General features: G+C 60.3%; 1 protein-coding gene and 1 long non-coding RNA gene across 2 annotated transcripts in view; one reads left to right on the forward strand and one right to left on the reverse strand.

Moving 5' to 3' along the window:
• Positions 1–13,875, forward strand: part of LOC140457198 (amino acid transporter heavy chain SLC3A2-like) — a 22,366-nt gene extending 8,491 nt beyond the window's left edge. Inside the window, exon 2 of the mRNA XM_072551260.1 lies at positions 13,850–13,875. Within this exon, the coding sequence (XP_072407361.1) occupies positions 13,850–13,875 (26 nt within the window). The remainder of the gene's footprint in view (positions 1–13,849) is intronic.
• A 3,144-nt stretch (positions 13,876–17,019) lies between these two features.
• On the reverse strand, positions 17,020–18,639 carry LOC140456850 (uncharacterized). The gene is made up of 2 exons (XR_011953180.1): positions 18,114–18,639; positions 17,020–17,309 (listed from the first exon to the last, which is right to left on the reverse strand). It is a non-coding gene; the product is annotated as an uncharacterized lncRNA (long non-coding RNA).
• Positions 18,640–19,575: the final 936 nt, after the last annotated feature.

Consider the following 19,575-nt stretch of genomic DNA (forward strand, 5'->3'; position numbering starts at 1 on the left):
GGTCACTACCCCCACACACCCCCGTTCTCTACGCCCACTATTCCCCATATCCCCCGGTCACTATCCCCCACACCCCCCCCCCCACCCCCGGTCACTATCCACCCCCCCTCCCGACCCCCGGTCACTATCTCCCCCACCCCCCCACCCCCCAGACCCGCGGTCACTATCTCCCCAGACCCCCGGTCACTATCTCCCCCCACCCCCCAGACCCCCGGTCACTATCTCCCCAGATCCCCGGTCACTATTCCCCCCATCCCAGATCCCTGGTCACTATCCCCCACACTCTCCGGTCACTATGCCCCAGACCCCTGGTCACTAGCCCCTATACCACCCGGTCACTATCCCCCACATCCCCCGGTCACTATGCCCCAGACCCCTGGTCACTAGCCCCCATACCACCCGGTCACTATCCCCCACATCCCCCGGTCACTATCACCCTCTGTACCCCCCACACCCAACAGTCACTATCCCCCTCCATACTCCTCTACACCCCTGGTCACTATCCCCTTCCGTACACCCCCCAGTCACGATCCCACACACCCCCCCTCCCCCCCAGTCACTTTCACACCCACCCCCGGTCACTATCCCCAACGCCTCCTAGTCTATATACCCCACTCCACCCAATCACTATCTCTCACAACCCCCAGATACTATCGCCCAGACACTCACTCAATATCTCCCCCACCCCCTGGTCACTATCCCCCCACACATCCCGGTCACTATGCCCCCACCCCTGGTCACTATTCCCCGTACCCCCCGGTCACTATCCCCCTCCCTACTTCCCCACACCCCCGGTCACTATCCCCCTCCATACTCCCCTACACCCCGGTCACTACCCCTCACAGTACTCCCCTACACCCCCGGTCACTATCCCACACCCCGCCGGTCACTATCACACCCACCCATGGTCACTATCCCCCACGCCTCCTAGTCACTATACCCCACCCCCACGGTCACTATCCTCCCGACCCTCGGTCTCTTCCCCCCCCAGTCAGTATCCCTCTACCTCCAGTCACTATCCCCCAGACCCCCAGTCACTATACCCCACACCCCCAGTCACTATACCCCACACCTCCAGTCACTATCCTCCAGACCCCCAGTCACTATACCCCACACCCCCAGTCACTATACCCCACACCTCCAGTCACTATCCTCCAGACCCCCAGTCACTATACCCCACACCCCCAGTTACTATCCCCCAGACCCCCGGTCACTATCCCCCCCATCCCCGGTGACGATCCCCCAGACCCCCGGTCACCATCCTCCACACCCCAGACTCCCGGTCACAACCCCCCACAGCCCCCAGTCACTATCCCCTACACTCCCAGTCACTATCCCTCACACCCCCGGTCACTAACCCCCACCGCCCCGCCCCGGTCACTATCCCCCACGGCTCCTAGTCACTATACCCCACCACACCCAGTCACTATCCCCCACAACCCCAGGTTACTATCCCCCCCACCCCAGACACCCGGTCAATATCCCCCCCACCCCCTAGTCACTATTCCCCCACACACCCCGGTCACTATGCCCCCCACCCCGGTCACTATTCCCCATACCCCCCGGTCACTATCCCCCTCCCTACTTCCCCACACCCCCGGTCACTATCCCCCTCCATACTCCCCTACACCCCTGGTCACTACCCCTCACCGTACTCCCCTACCCCCCGGTCACTATCCCCCTCCGTACTCCCCCCTCCCCCCCACAGCCCCCGGTCACTATCCCACACCCCGCCGGTCACTATCACACCCACCCACGGTCACTATCCCCCACGCCTCCTAGTCACTATACCCCACCCCCACGGTCACTATCCTCCCGACCCTCGGTCTCTATCCCCCACCCCCACCCCTCCCCCCCACGGTCACTATCCCCCCTACCTCCGGTCACTATCCCCCATACCTCCGGTCACTATGCCCCAGACCCCCGGTCACTATCCCCCAACCCCCCACCCCCGTCACTAACCACACACCCTCCGGTCACTAACCCCCACAATCCCGGTCACTATCCCCCACCCCCCCAGTCACTATCCCCCACACCTTCCGGTCACTATCCCCCACATCCCCGGTCACTGTCCCCTACACCCCCGTTACTGTCCCCCAGACCCCCGGTCACTATCCCCCCCCATCCCCGGTGACAATCCCCCTCACCCCTGGTCACGATCCCCCAGACCCCCGGTCACTATCCCCCAGACCCCCGGTCACCATCCTCCACACCCCAGACCCCCGGTCACCATCTCCCCAACCCCCCGGTCACTATCTCCCCAACCCCCCGGTCACTATCCCCCATACTCCCCGGTCACTATCCCCCTCCATACTCCCTACACCCCCGGTCACTATCCCCCATACTCCCCGGTCACTATCCCCCTCCATACTCCCCTACACCCCCGGTCACTATCCCCCACACCCCCCGGTCACTATCCCCCTCCATACTCCCCTACACCCCCGGTCACTATCCCCCATACTCCCCAGTCACTATCCCCCTCCATACTCCCCTACACCCCCGGTCACTATCCCCCATACTCCCCGGTCACTATCCCCCTCCATACTCCCCTACACCCCCGGTCACTATCCCCCACACCCCCCGGTCACTATCCCCCTCCATACTCCCCTACACCCCCGGTCACTATCCCCCATACTCCCCAGTCACTATCCCCCTCCATACTCCCCCACACCCCCCGGTCACTATCCCCCATACTCCCCAGTCACTATCCCCCTCCATACTCCCCTACACCCCCGGTCACTATCCCCCACACCCCCCGGTCACTATCCCCCTCCATACTCCCCTACACCCCCGGTCACTATCCCCCATACTCCCCAGTCACTATCCCCCTCCATACTCCCCTACACCCCCGGTCACTATCCCCCATACTCCCCAGTCACTATCCCCCTCCATACTCCCCCACACCCCCCGGTCACTATCCCCCTCCATACTCCCCTACACCCCCGGTCACTATCCCCCATACTCCCCGGTCACTATCCCCCTCCATACTCCCCTACACCCCCGGTCACTATCCCCCATACTCCCCGGTCACTATCCCCCTCCATACTCCCCTACACCCCCGGTCACTATCCCCCTCCGTACTCCCCCCTCCCACCCACACACCCCGGTCACTATCCCCCACAGCCCCCCCCCCCCCCCCCCGGTCACTATCCCCTCCACCCCAGACCCCCGGTCACTAGCCCCCCCACCCTGGGTCACTATCCCCCACACACCCCGGTCACTATCCCCCCCACCCCCGGTCACTATCCCCCCCACCCCCAATCACTATCCCACCCACACCCGGTCACTATCCCCCATCCCCTCGGTCACTAACCCATACACCTCCTGGTTACTATCCCCCACACCCCCGGTCACTATCCCCCCCCACCCCCGGTCACTATCCCCCCCCACCCCCGGTCACTATCCACCCCACCCCCAATCACTATCCCACCCACACCTGGTCACTATCCCCCATCCCCTCGGTCACTAACCCATACACCTCCTGGTTACTATCCCCCACACCCCCCCGGTCACTATCCCCCACACCCCCCCGGTCACTATCCCCCACACCCCCCCGGTCACTATCCACCCCACCCCCAATCACTATCCCACCCACACCTGGTCACTATCCCCCCCACACCCGGTCACTATCCCCCATCCCCTCGGTCACTAACCCATACACCTCCTGGTTACTATCCCCCACACCCCCCCGGTCACTATCCCCCACACCCCCCCGGTCACTATCCCCCACAGCCCCCGGTCACTATCCACCCCACCCCCAATCACTATCCCACCCACACCTGGTCACTATCCCCCCCACACCTGGTCACTATCCCCCATCCCCTCGGTCACTAACCCATACACCTCCTGGTCACTATCCCCCACTCCCCCCCGGTCACTATGCCCCAGACTTCCGGTCACTAACCCCCACCGCCCCGCCCCAGCCACTATCCCCCCCCACCCCAGACCCTCAGTCACTATCCTCCACATCACCCGGTCACTACCCCACACCCCGCCCCCCCCGGTCACTATCCCCCCCCACACCCCTGGTAATTATCCCCCAGACCCCCGGTCACTATCGCCCCCCGATCCCCGGTCACTAGCCACCACACCCCCCAGTCACTATCTCCCCCATCCCCGGTCACTATCCCCCATATCCCCCCCCCCCCCCGGTCACTATCCCCCTCCATACTCCCCCACACCCCCAGTCACTATCCCCCTCCATACTCCCCCACACCCCCAGTCACTATCCCCCTCCATACTCCCCCACACCCCCAGTCACTATCCCCCTCCATACTCCCCCACACCCCCGGTCGCTATCCCTTTCTGTACTCCCCTATACCTCCGGTCACTATCCCCCTCTGTACTCTACCCCCCCTCACACCCCGGTCACTATCACACCCACCCCGCCCCAGTCACTATCCCCCACGCCTCCCAGTCACGATACTCCAACCCCACCCCCCCACCCCCACCACGGCCACTATCCCCCTCCATACACTCGTACACCCCCGGTCACTATCCCCCTCACTCCTGGTCACTATCCCCCAAACCCCCAGTCACTATCCCCTGCCATACTCCCCCACACCCCCGGTCACTATCCCACTACATACTCCCTACACCCCCGGTCACTATCCCCCTCCGTACTCCCCACCCACACCCCTCGGTCACTATCCCACACCCTCCCAGTCATTATCACACCCACCCCTGGTCACTAACCCCACCCCAGACCCCCGGTCACTATCCCCCCCACCCCCCAGTCACTATCCCCCACACCTGCCGGTCACTATCCCCCACATCCCCCCGTCACGATCCCCCACACCCCCCGGTCACTATGCCCCAGACCCCCGGTCACTATTCCCCACACCCCCCCCCGGTCACTATCCCACACCCCGTGGTTACTATGCCCCAGACCCCTGGTCGCTATCCCCCCCACCCCTGGTCACTATCCCCACACATCCTGGGCACTATCCCCTCCATCCCAGATCCCCGGTGACTGTCCCTCACACACCCCCAGTCACTCTCTCCCACACCCCTGGTCACTATCCCCCACACCCCCCGATCACTATCACCCCCCACCCCAGACCCTCGGTCACTATCCCCCTCAACCCCAGTCAATAACCCCCACACACCGCGGTCACTATCCCCCATACCACCCGGTCACTATCCTCCACACCCCCGGTCACTATCCGCCTCTGTACTCCCCCACATCCCCCGGTCACTATCCCCCCCCATACTCCCCCTACACCCCCCGGTCACTATCCCCGTCCGTACTCCCCCACACCCCCCAGTCACTATCCCCCCCCATACTCCCCCACACCCCCCGGTCACTATCCCCGTCCGTACTCCCCCTACACCCCCCGGTCACTATCCCCGTCCGTACTCCCCCACACCCCCCAGTCACTATCCCCCCCCATACTCCCCCACACCCCCCAGTCACTATCCCCGTCCACACTCCCCCACACCCCCCGGTCACTATCCCCGTCCACACTCCCCCACACCCCCCGGTCACTATCCCCGTCCACACTCCCCCACACCCCCCGGTCACTATCCCCGTCCGTACTCCCCCACCCCCCGGTCACTATCCCCCTCCATACTCCCCCACCCCCCGGTCACTATCCCCCTCCGTACCCCCCACACCCCCGGTCACTATCCCCCCCCATACTCCCCCACCCCCCGGTCACTATCCCCCTCCATACTCCCCCACACCCCCGGTCACTATCCCCCCCCACACTCCCCCACCCCCCCGTCACTATCCCCCTCCATACTCCCCCACACCCCCAGTCACTATCCCCCTCCATACTCCCCCACATCCCCCGGTCACTATCCCCCTCCGTACTCCCCCACACCCCCCGGTCACTATCCCCCTCCGTACTCCCCCACACCCCCCGGTCACTATCCCCCTCCATACTCCCCCACCCCCCCGTCACTATCCCCCCCCACACTCCCCCACCCCCCCGTCACTATCCCCCTCCATACTCCCCCACATCCCCAGTCACTATCCCCCTCCATACTCCCCCACCCCCCCGTCACTATCCCCCCCCACACTCCCCCACCCCCCCGGTCACTATCCCCCTCCATACTCCCCCACCCCCCCGGTCACTATCCCCCTCCATACTCCCCCCCCCCCCCCCCCCCCGGTCACTATCCCCCTCCGTACTCCCCCACACCCCCCCGGTCACTATCCCCCTCCATACTCCCCCACATCCCCCGGTCACTATCCCCCTCCATACTCCCCCACACCCCCGGTCACTATCCCCGTCCGTACTCCCCCCCCCCCCCCCGGTCACTATCCCCGTCCACACTCCCCCACACCCCCCGGTCACTATCCCCCTCCGTACCCCCCCCCCCCCCCGGTCACTATCCCCGTCCACACTCCCCCACACCCCCCGGTCACTATCCCCCTCCGTACCCCCCACACCCCCGGTCACTATCCCCCCCCATACTCCCCCACCCCCCGGTCACTATCCCCCTCCATACTCCCCCACACCCCCGGTCACTATCCCCCCCCACACTCCCCCACCCCCCCGTCACTATCCCCCTCCATACTCCCCCACATCCCCCGGTCACTATCCCCCTCCGTACTCCCCCACACCCCCCGGTCACTATCCCCCTCCATACTCCCCACACCCCCCGGTCACTATCCCCCTCCATACTCCCCCACCCCCCCGTCACTATCCCCCCCCACACTCCCCCACCCCCCCGTCACTATCCCCCTCCATACTCCCCCACCCCCCGGTCACTATCCCCCTCCGTACTCCCCCACACCCCCCGGTCACTATCCCCCTCCATACTCCCCCACCCCCCCGGTCACTATCCCCCTCCATACTCCCCCCCCCCCCCCCCCCCGGTCACTATCCCCCTCCGTACTCCCCCACACCCCCCCGGTCACTATCCCCCTCCATACTCCCCCACCCCCCCGGTCACTATCCCCCTCCACACTCCCCCACATCCCCAGTCACTATCCCCCTCCATACTCCCCCACCCCCCGGTCACTATCCCCCTCCGTACTCCCCCACACCCCCGGTCACTATCCCCCTCCATACTCCCCCACCCCCCCGGTCACTATCCCCCTCCATACTCCCCCCCCCCCCCCCCCCGGTCACTATCCCCCTCCGTACTCCCCCACACCCCCCCGGTCACTATCCCCCTCCATACTCCCCCACCCCCCCGGTCACTATCCCCCTCCATACTCCCCCCCCCCCCCCGGTCACTATCCCCCTCCATACTCCCCCCCCCCCCCCCCCCGGTCACTATCCCCCTCCGTACTCCCCCACACCCCCCCGGTCACTATCCCCCTCCATACTCCCCCACACCCCCCGGTCACTATCCCCGTCCGTACTCCCCCCCCCCCCCCCCGGTCACTATCCCCGTCCACACTCCCCCACACCCCCCGGTCACTATCCCCCTCCATACTCCCCCACACCCCCCGGTCACTATCCCCCTCCACACTCCCCCACACCCCCGGTCACTATCCCCCCCCACACTCCCCCACCCCCCCGTCACTATCCCCCTCCATACTCCCCCACACCCCCCGGTCACTATCCCCCTCCATACTCCCCCACATCCCCCGGTCACTATCCCCCTCCGTACTCCCCCACACCCCCCGGTCACTATCCCCCTCCATACTCCCCCACACCCCCCGGTCACTATCCCCGTCCGTACTCCCCCCCCCCCCCCCGGTCACTATCCCCGTCCACACTCCCCCACACCCCCCGGTCACTATCCCCCTCCATACTCCCCCACATCCCCCGGTCACTATCCCCCTTCATACTCCCCCACACCCCCCGGTCACTATCCCCCTCCATACTCCCCCACATCCCCCGGTCACTATCCCCCTTCATACTCCCCCACACCCCCCGGTCACTATCCCCCTCCATACTCCCCCACATCCCCCGGTCACTATCCCCCTTCATACTCCCCCACATCCCCCGGTCACTATCCCCCTTCATACTCCCCCACCCCCCCGGTCACTATCCCCCTCCATACTCCCCCCCCCCCCCCCCCCGGTCACTATCCCCCTCCGTACTCCCCCACACCCCCCGGTCACTATCCCCCTCCATACTCCCCCACATCCCCCGGTCACTATCCCCCTTCATACTCCCCCACCCCCCCGGTCACTATCCCCCTCCATACTCCCCCCCCCCCCCCCCCCGGTCACTATCCCCGTCCGTACTCCCCCCCCCCCCCCCCGGTCACTATCCCCGTCCACACTCCCCCACACCCCCCGGTCACTATCCCCCTCCATACTCCCCCACACCCCCCGGTCACTATCCCCCTCCACACTCCCCCACACCCCCCGGTCACTATCCCCCTCCATACTCCCCCACACCCCCCAGTCACTATCCCCCTCCATACTCCCCCACACCCCCGGTCACTATCCCTCACCGTACTCCCCCACACCCCCCGGTCACTATCCCTCACCGTACTCCCCCACACCCCCCGGTCACTATCCCCCTCCATACTCCCCCCCACCCCCCCGGTCACTATCCCCCTCCGTACTCCCCCACATCCCCCGTCACTATCCCCCTCCACACTCCCCCACACCCCCCGGTCACTATCCCCCTCCATACTCCCCCACACCCCCCGGTCACTATCCCCCTCCATACTCCCCCACCCCCCCGGTCACTATCCCCCTCCATACTCCCCCACATCCCCCGTCACTATCCCCCTTCATACTCCCCCACCCCCCGGTCACTATCCCCCTCCATACACCCCCACACCCCCGGTCACTATCCCCCATATCCCCCCCCCCCCGGTCTCTGTCCCCCTCCATACTCCCCCACCCCCCCGGTCACTATCCCCCATATCCCCCCCCCCCCGGTCACTATCCCTCACCGTACTCCCCCACATCCCCCGTCACTATCCCCCTTCATACTCCCCCCCCCCCCCCCCCCCCCCCCCCCGGTCACTATCCCCCTCCATACTCCCCCACATCCCCCGTCACTATCCCCCTTCATACTCCCCCACCCCCCGGTCACTATCCCCCTCCATACTCCCCCACACCCCCCCGGTCACTATCCCCCTCCACACTCCCCCACACCCCCCGGTCACTATCCCCCTCCATACTCCCCCACATCCCCCGTCACTATCCCCCTCCATACACCCCCACCCCCCGGTCACTATCCCCCTCCACACTCCCCCACACCCCCCGGTCACTATCCCCCTCCGTACTCCCCCACCCCCCGGTCACTATCCCCCTCCATACTCCCACACCCCCCGGTCACTATTCCCCTCCGTACTCCCACACCCCCCGGTCACTATCCCCGTCCATACTCCCCCACACCCCCCGGTCACTATCCCCCTCTGTACTCCCCCACACCCTCGGTCACTATCCCCCTCTGTACTCCCCCACACACCCAGTCACTATCCCCTATCCCCCGGTCACTATCCCCCATCCCCCGGTCACTATCCCCCACACCCCCAGTTACTATACCCCTCCATTTCCCTCCCCCCACACCCTCAGTCGCTATACTCCTCCATTTCCCCCCCACACCCCCCAGTCACTATACCCCTCCGTTTCCCCCATATCCCCAGTCATTGTACTCTTCCGTTCCCCACCAACACACCCCAAATCACTATACCCCTCCGTTTCCCCCACACACACCCCCAGTCGCTATACCCCTCCATTCCCCCCCACTCCCCACGCCCACAGTCACTATACCCCTCCGTTTCCCACCCACCTCCCCACACCCCCATTCACTATACCCCTCCGTTTCCCACCCAAGTCACTATACCCCTCCATTTCCCCCACACACCCAGTCACTATACTCCTCCATTTACCCCATACCCCCAGTCACTAAACCCCTCCTTTCCCCCACCCCCCTCACACTCCCGATCACGATACCCCTCCATTTCCCACCCCACGCCCGGTCACTATACCCCTCCGTTTGCCCCCCCCCCCCCACACTCCCAGTCACTATCCCCCTCTGACCCCTCCACATTCCCAGTCACTATCCCCGTCTGACCCCTCCACATTCCCAGTCACTATCCCCCTCTGACCCCTCCACATTCCCAGTCACTATCCCCGTCTGACCCCTCCACATTCCCAGTCACTATCCCCGTCTGACCCCTCCACACTCCCAGTCACTATCCCCCTCTGACCCCTCCACACTCCCAGTCACTATCCCCGTCTGACCCCTCCACACTCCCAGTCACTATCCCCGTCTGACCCCACCACACTCCCAGTCACTATCCCCCTCTGACCCCACCACACTCCCAGTCACTATCCCCCTCTGACCCCACCACACTCCCAGTCACTATCCCCCTCTGACCCCACCACACTCCCAGTCACTATCCCCGTCTGACCCCTCACACCCGCAGTCACTATCCCCCTCTGACCCCTCCACACTCCCAGTCACTATCCCCCTCTGACCCCTCCACACTCCCAGTCACTATCCCCCTCTGACCCCACCACACTCCCAGTCACTATCCCCCTCTGACCCCACCACACTCCCAGTCACTATCTCACTCTGACCCCTCCACACTCCCAGTCACTATCCCCCTCTGACCCCTCCACACTCCCAGTCACTATCCCCCTCTGACCCCACCACACTCCCAGTCACTATCCCCCTCTGACCCCTCCACACTCCCAGTCACTATCCCCCTCTGACCCCTCCACACCCGCAGTCACTATCCCCCTCTGACCCCACCACACTCCCAGTCACTATCCCCCTCTGACCCCACCACACTCCCAGTCACTATCCCCCTCTGACCCCACCACACTCCCAGTCACTATCCCCCTCTGACCCCACCACACTCCCAGTCACTATCCCCCTCTGACCCCACCACACTCCCAGTCACTATCCCCCTCTGACCCCACCACACTCCCAGTCACTATCCCCGTCTGACCCCTCCACACCCGCAGTCACTATCCCCCTCTGACCCCTCCACACTCCCAGTCACTATCCCCCTCTGACCCCTCCACACTCCCAGTCACTATCCCCCTCTGACCCCACCACACTCCCAGTCACTATCCCCCTCTGACCCCACCACACTCCCAGTCACTATCTCACTCTGACCCCTCCACACTCCCAGTCACTATCCCCCTCTGACCCCTCCACACTCCCAGTCACTATCCCCCTCTGACCCCTCCACACCCGCAGTCACTATCCCCGTCTGACCCCACCACACTCCCAGTCACTATCCCCCTCTGACCCCTCCACACCCGCAGTCACTATCCCCGTCTGACCCCTCCACACTCCCAGTCACTATCCCCCTCTGACCCCACCACACTCCCAGTCACTATCCCCCTCTGACCCCATCACACTCCCAGTCACTATCCCCCTCTGACCCCTCCACACCCGCAGTCACTATCCCCGTCTGACCCCACCACACTCCCAGTCACTATCCCCCTCTGACCCCACCACACTCCCAGTCACTATCCCCCTCTGACCCCTCCACACTCCCAGTCACTATCCCCCTCTGACCCCACCACACTCCCAGTCACTATCCCCCTCTGACCCCACCACACTCCCAGTCACTATCCCCCTCTGACCCCCTCCACACCCGCAGTCACTATCCCCCTCTGACCCCACCACACTCCCAGTCACTATCCCCCTCTGACCCCTCCACACCCGCTGTCACTATCCCCCTCTGACCCCTCCACACCCGCAGTCACTATCCCCCTCTGACCCCTCCACACTCCCAGTCACTATCCCCCTCTGACCCCTCCACACTCCCAGTCACTATCCCCCTCTGACCCCTCCACACTCCCAGTCACTATCCCCCTCTGACCCCACCACACTCCCAGTCACTATCCCCCTCTGACCCCTCCACACCCGCAGTCACTATCCCCCTCTGACCCCTCCACACTCCCAGTCACTATCCCCCTCTGACCCCTCCACACTCCCAGTCACTATCCCCCTCTGACCCCTCCACACTCCCAGTCACTATCCCCCTCTGACCCCTCCACACTCCCAGTCACTATCCCCCTCTGACCCCTCCACACTCCCAGTCACTATCCCCCTCTGACCCCTCCACACTCCCAGTCACTATCCCCCTCTGACCCCTCCACACTCCCAGTCACTGTCCCCCTCTGACCCCACCACACTCCCAGTCACTATCCCCGTCTGACCCCTCCACACTCCCAGTCACTATCCCCCTCTGACCTCTCCACACTCCCAGTCACTATCCCCCTCTGACCCCTCCACACTCGCAGTCACTATCCCCCTCTGACTCCACCACACTCCCAGTCACTATCCCCCTCTGACCCCTCCACACCCGCAGTCATTATCCCCCTCTGACCCCACCACACCCGCAGTCACTATCCCCCTCTGACCCCTCCACACCCGCAGTCACTATCCCCCTCTGACCCCTCCACACTCCCAGTCACTATCCCCCTCTGACCCTCCACACTCCCAGTCACTATCCCCCTCTGACCCCACCACACTCCCAGTCACTATCCCCCTCTGACCCCTCCACACCCGCAGTCACTATCCCCCTCTGACCCCTCCACACTCCCAGTCACTATCCCCCTCTGACCCCTCCACACTCCCAGTCACTATCCCCTTCTGACCCCTCCACACTCCCAGTCACTATCCCCCTCTGACCCCTCCACACTCCCAGTCACTATCCCCCTCTGACCCCACCACACTCCCAGTCACTATCCCCCTCTGACCCCTCCACACTCCCAGTCACTATCCCCCTCTGACCCCTCCACACTCCCAGTCACTATCCCCCTCTGACCCCACCACACACCCAGTCACTATCCCCCTCTGACCCCTCCACACTCCCAGTCACTATCCCCCTCTGACCCCTCCACACTCCCAGTCACTATCCCCCTCTGACCCCTCCACACTCCCAGTCACTATCCCCCTCTGACCCCTCCACACTCCCAGTCACTATCCCCCTCTGACCCCTCCACACTCCCAGTCACTATCCCCCTCTGACCCCTCCACACTCCCAGTCACTATCCCCCTCTGACCCCTCCACACTCCCAGTCACTATCCCCCTCTGACCCCTCCACACCCGCAGTCACTATCCCCCTCTGACCCCTCCACACTCCCAGTCACTATCCCCCTCTGACCCCTCCACACTCCCAGTCACTATCCCCCTCTGACCCCACCACACACCCAGTCACTATCCCCCTCTGACCCCACCACACTCCCAGTCACTATCCCCCTCTGACCCCTCCACACCCACAGTCACTGTCTCCCTCTATTCTCCCCACACCCACAGTCACTATCCCCCCTGACTCCCCCCCACACCCCTGCTGAATACCCCTCTCTGTTCCACCCCACACCTCCAGTCATTATCCCCCACCGACCCTCACACCTCCAGTCTCTATCCCCATCCGAGCCTCCCCACACTCCTGGTCACTAACCCCCTCCGTTCCCCCCACACCCACAATCCCTATCCCCCTCCGTCCCCCCACACCCCCACCCCATGTTACTATCACCCCCCTGATCCCCCCCAATGCCCCAGTCACTGTCTCCATGGACCACCCCACACCCCTGGTCACTATCTCCACTCCCTCCAGTCACTATCGCCTTCCATCTCACCTCTCCCTTCCCCTGGTCACTATGGGTACCCCCTCCATGCCCATCTCACACATCCCTCCACATCTCCCACTCACTGGGACCCCTATTCCCCTCCCAGTCACTGATCCCCATTGCAGCTCCTGCCTGTTTTCTCTCCATCCTAACTCACTGCCTCCTCTCTTTCACCTTCCTCCATCACTGCCATGAGGATTAGGAATCCCACCCCTCTACACCCAGTCATTGCCCCTTTCTCATCCCCTTCCTCCCTTCACCCCCCAAACCACTGACTGTCCCTTCCCATTCCACTCCCCACCATCCAAGTCATAGTGACCCTGTCCCATTTTGTTCCTTCTATTAAGTTCCTGCTTCTTACTGATTGTTCCTGTTGACAGTGGCCAGCTGCCCATTCCAGGCCTAGCCATTTCCTCCATTCCCCCTGAGGAATCTCAGGACTGAGGCTGTTGGTAAACCTTACAACCAGGTCTCTCTGGTATGCCAATCTGTAAAGTGATAGTGCTGCAGTATAGGAACTCTCCACTGGCTGTAACTGAGACTGGGTCAGTGAGCTGTTCTGGTGGTGATCAGACATCAATCTGCATTGACAACATCCACATGATAGCAGGGAGCTCTTCCCCTTAGGCCCAAATTAAATAATTCTCATTATCATCTCAAAAATTCACTTCACCCATTCCCTCCTGTTTTGAACAGTACTGTGTTCTAAGATTAATATGTGCACATCTCCTGACAATAAGCGTTTTCAGCATTGTTTAAACAAATACCATTTTGAATATTGAAACTGTGATCAATTGTTTATTTTTAATCTGAGCTGAAGAGATTTCTATTAAAGGTGAGTATGTTAAGACCAGCTACAATCTTGCTTGTATCACTAGATGAATGGCTTCCTGCACCTCTTATCCATGGATATCATTTCAGGTTTCACCAAACTTTGTCAGCCTTCGACAATGCTTTTATTTTTTTTAAAATATCCAGCCCTAGAAGGCTGTGGAGGCCAAGTCTCTGGATACTTTCAAGAAAGAGTTGGATAGAGCTCTGAAGGATAGTGGAATCAAGTGTTATGGGGATAAGGCAGGAGCAGGATACTGATTGTGGATGTTCAGCCATGATCAGAATGAATGGTGATGCTGGCTCGAAGGGCAGAATGGCCTTCTCCTGCACCTATTGTCCATCACAATGCTCCTTTACAAACTATTTAACTCACTCTTACATTGTTACCATAAAACAAGAAATGTTTACAGCACAGAACAAGGCCACCTGGTCAATCATGTCTGTGTTGCTACATGAGCTGCACAACCTGATCCCACTCGCCATGCAGTTAACAGCAGGCCCAAAGCCCGTATTCAGATAGTTTTCAGGGAGCTGAAGGTTTCTACCTCTATCCTCCATTCAGGCCACATGCTCCAGACCCCTCACATCTTCATCTCCCCTCTAAACCTTATACCAATTACTTTAAATCTATGCCCCCAGCTCCACCCCACAAGTCAGTGATCTCTCTATTAAGGGAGACAGGTCCTTCCCAATTTCTCTATCCAGACCCCTCTCAATTGAATCTCCCAACAGATCTCTGCTCCAAGGAAACCAGCCCCAGCCAATTTGGTCTTTGCTCATCAGCTACATTTTTCTCATGCTGGACAACAAGGTTGAGATCCATTGCTGAGAGTTGCCTGAGCAACAAAAGGTAACACACTGGAACCTAGGTCACTGTACGGTCAGAAGCTGTAACAGAGACTGTCTGCAGTTTGGTGAAACATCGCAACTTTATTTTGGGACCCACTCAGTGCACCAACAACTGGTTACAAATCACCAGTTACAATTAATGAAACAAGGTGAAGCTTGGAGAAGAGGGAGCAGGAGGACGCATGTACATAGATACAGCCATACAGCATGGAAACAGACCCTTCAGTCCAATCATTCATGCTGACCAGATACCCTAAACCAATCTAGTCTTATTTGCCAGCACTTAGTCCATCTCCCTCTAAACTCTCCATATTCATCCGGATTCCCTTTAAATGCTGTAATTGTACTAGTCTCCCCTACTTCCTCTGGCAGCTCGTTCCACACATGTACCCCCTGTGTGTGGAAAAGTTGCTCATTAGGCCCCTTTTATATTTTTCCCCTCTCACTTTAAGCATATGCCCCTCTAGTTCTTGACTCTCCAATGCCGGGAAAAGACCTTGTCTATTTATCCTATCCATGCCCCTCATAATTTTGTAAACTTCTATAGGGTCACCCCTCAGCCTCCGACACTCCAAGGAAAACAGCCCCAGCCTGTTCAGCCTCTCCCCATAGCTCAAACCCTCCAACCCTGACAACATCCTTGTAATTGTTTTTGCACCATTTGAAGTTTAACAACATCTTTCCGATAGCAGGGAGACAAGAATTGAAAAGTGGTCTAACCACCCACCTCAATGTCTGTACAGCTGCAATATGACCTCTCAACCCCAATACTCAAATGTACTGACCAACAAAGGAAAGCATACCAAATGCCTTCTTCACCACCATATCTCCCTGCAACTCCACCTTCAAGGAGCTATGAATTTGCACACCAAGGTCTCTTTGTTCAGCAACACTCCCTAGGACCTGACCATTAAGTGTTTAAAACCTGATTGGCCTTACTAAAACGTAGCACCTCACATCTATTTAAAAACAGGGAATAGAAGGACAGGGACTGCATAGAGGCAAGTGATCTTTAGTTTAGAAATGTGTCATACATCAGCATAGCCTTGATGGACCAGAGCTGAAAATTGTGTTGCTGGAAAAACGCAGGTCAGGCAGCATCCAAGGAACAGGAGAATTGACGTTTCGGGCTAGTTCCTGTGCTGTACTGTTCCTCGTTGTTTCTTTCAGGCGGTGTTCCTGATCACAGCAATTAGCTCATGTCCTACTGAATGCTTTTTTGTCAAATATTTTAATTCAGTGAGACACACTGATGGAAAAACCACCCTCGTTTCCTGTACCTCAACCCTTTCGATTTCAGTGTCCCATAGAATATTCAAACCTAGAATGGGGAGATCACTTTATAAAATTTGACTGAAGGAAATTTGTTACAAGTTATACAACCAGGGAAGCAGACAAACACTATGTGCCTCTGGCCCAGTGCTGCTCATTTCCAGTGTTTTGGACAATAACTCCCTACACGTGATTCAATGACACTGAGCTCTGCAAAGTAAGATGGATACGCTCTGGCCTAACAACTCTCTGCTGTCAACAAATAAATTAACATCTTCCTTGACAACACTGTCAAACTCTTCTGGTTTGTAGACCCACTCACAGAACAATGAAATAGCCATCCTTCCTGCCTAAAACATTGACTGTGGAGAGCTGGTCTGTGTTGATGTTAAGTGATGGCCGAAGCCACAGACATCTGAGCAGAACAAGGAGGCTGAGGGAGTCCATGACCAGTCACTGCCTTTTCACAAAGAGCTGCTCCATATCATCACTCTCTCCAAACACTGCTGCTAAGAAACCAATGTGTCAGCTTCACACATACACACAATCAGACAAAATGCACTCCCCAAAACAGCAAGTTACAGACCCTCTGCAGTCATTTTAAATAAACTTTATTGTAACAGAGACCACTCCAAGACAACAAATTTTCACAAGTCGCATTAAGAAATAAATCTTGAAGGAGACAGCCAAAGGAATGTCGGTGGCCAAGGGCCAGGCTCACAGAATGGTTGGAGTGTTGAAGAGAGGGTTATGGTTCCTCATATACCACAGTCAGGCTGTGGATCACCCTCATTCCCGTTTCTTGTAGTCATTGACATGAGATAGAAACCAGCTCCCCGGAATCAGAATCACAGCCGAAAACAGGGTGATAGCGAATAGGGTCGCCTGAGGGAAGGAGAGGGAGAAAGCAATGGTCAGCAATTACCCCAAATCACCCAAACCCCCCACCCCGGGACGCGGGGGACCGAACCCCCCCCCCCCCGGGACTCTGGGAGGGACCGACCCCCCCCGGGACTCTGGGAGGGACCGACCCCCCCCGGGACTCTGGGAGGGACCATCCCCCACCCCCGGGACTCTGGGGACCGAACCCCCCCGGGACTCTGGGAGGGACCGACCCCCCCCGGGACTCTGGGAGGGACCATCCCCCACCCCCGGGACTCTGGGAGGGACCATCCCCCACCCCCGGGACTCTGGGAGGGACCGACCCCCCCCGGGACTCTGGGAGGGACCGACCCCCCCCGGGACTCTGGGAGGGACCGACCCCCCCCGGGACTCTGGGAGGGACCGACCCACCCCGGGACTCTGGGAGGGACCATCCCCCACCCCCGGGACTCTGGGGACCAAACCCCCCCGGGACTCTGGGAGGGACCGACCCCCCCCGGGACTCTGGGAGGGACCGACCCCCCCCCGGGACTCTGGGAGGGACCATCCCCCACCCCCGGGACTCTGGGGACCGAACCCCCCCGGGACTCTGGGAGGGACCGACCCCCCCCGGGACTCGGGGGACCGACCCCCCCCGGGACCCCCCCCCCCGGGACTCTGGGAGGGACCGACCCCCCCCGGGACTCTGGGAGGGACCGACCCCCCCCGGGACTCTGGGAGGGACCATCCCCCCCCCGGGACTCCGGGGGCCGGGACTGAGGGAGTGTCGCGCTGTCGGAGGGTCCGCGGCCTCTCGGGTGGACTCACCGCGGGCCCGATCTCGCTGTCGGACGCCTTGCTGTTGAGCCGGGCCCGGGCAATGGTGAAGGGCGGGCGGAGCGGGGCGGCACGGCCCATCAGGCCCCGGAGGAGAGCGGACATGGCGAGTGGAGAGAGTCAGCAAGGTAACCGGAAACAGGCCCGAGCACGTGATATAACCGGAAACAGACCCGAGCACGTGATATAACCGGAAACAGGCCCGAGCACGTGATATAACCGGAAACAGGCCCGAGCACCGGAAACAGGCCCGAGCACGTGATATAACCGGAAACAGACCCGAGCACCGGAAACAGGCCAGAGCACGTGATATAACCGGAAACAGACCCGAGCACGTGATATAACCGGAAACAGACCAGAGCACGTGATATAACCGGAAACAGACCCGAGCACCGGAAACAGGCCAGAGCACGTGATATAACCGGAAACAGACTCGAGCACGTGATATAACCGGAAACAGACCCGAGCACGTGATATAACCGGAACCAGGCCAGAGCACGTGATATAACCGGAAACAGGCCCGAGCATGTGATGTAACCGGAAACAGGCCCGAGGCACGTGACACAACCGGAAACAATATGCACTCTATGGGCGGACCTGTCAGACCCACGTGGCCTTCGCGGGAATATGACCCGAGGGCGGTACCCGGAAGTGAACAGCCGATTGTAGGTTGCATTTGTATAGCGCCTCATCATGGTTTGTTATGTACAATTGGATTTAGCTGCTTGACCCTGTTCTTTATGGGATTATGCCTGATCTGGTATTGCTCAGGTTCACTTTCCTGCCCTTTGCCCCTGTAATCCTTGGTTCCCTGGTTGAAATATATACAAGGACACTGTGCCCCCAAACCACAACCAAATACAATTCACCTCAACCACTCGGATGGACAATGTCAGAAATCACACAACACCAGGGATTGTATGAAATCACAAGGTTTCAGAGCGCTGCTCCTTGATCAGGTGAAGCGGAGGGAAGCACACAGGCGCAGAATGTACATGCTAAGAGAATATAAGAACCAGGAGCAGGAGTAGGCCGTCCGGCCCTTCGAGCCTGCTCTGCCATTCAATAAAATCATGGATAATCCTCCCATGGACTCAGCTCCACTTAACCCGTGTTTTCACTCAATCCCTTAATTCCTTTATTTTTGAAAAAAAGTATCTACCTTAGCTTTAAAAGCACTAACTGAAGTAGTGTCAACTACTTCCCTGAACAAGGAATTCCACAGATTAGCAATCCATTGTGTGAAGACGTTCCTTCTTAGTTCAGTTCTAAACCTCTAATCTTGAGGCCATGCTCTCTTGGGGGAAAGTGAGGACTGCAGATGCTGGAGATCAGAGCTGAAAATGTGTTGCTGGAAAAATTCCATTTGCCTTCTGAATTACCTGTTGTATCTGCAGACCAACCTCTGCGGTTCATGCACAAAGACACCCAGGTCCCTCTGCAAATCAGCATG

The sequence above is a fragment of the Chiloscyllium punctatum genome, chromosome 31 (assembly GCF_047496795.1).
Source record: "Chiloscyllium punctatum isolate Juve2018m chromosome 31, sChiPun1.3, whole genome shotgun sequence".
Classification (NCBI taxonomy): domain Eukaryota; kingdom Metazoa; phylum Chordata; class Chondrichthyes; order Orectolobiformes; family Hemiscylliidae; genus Chiloscyllium; species Chiloscyllium punctatum.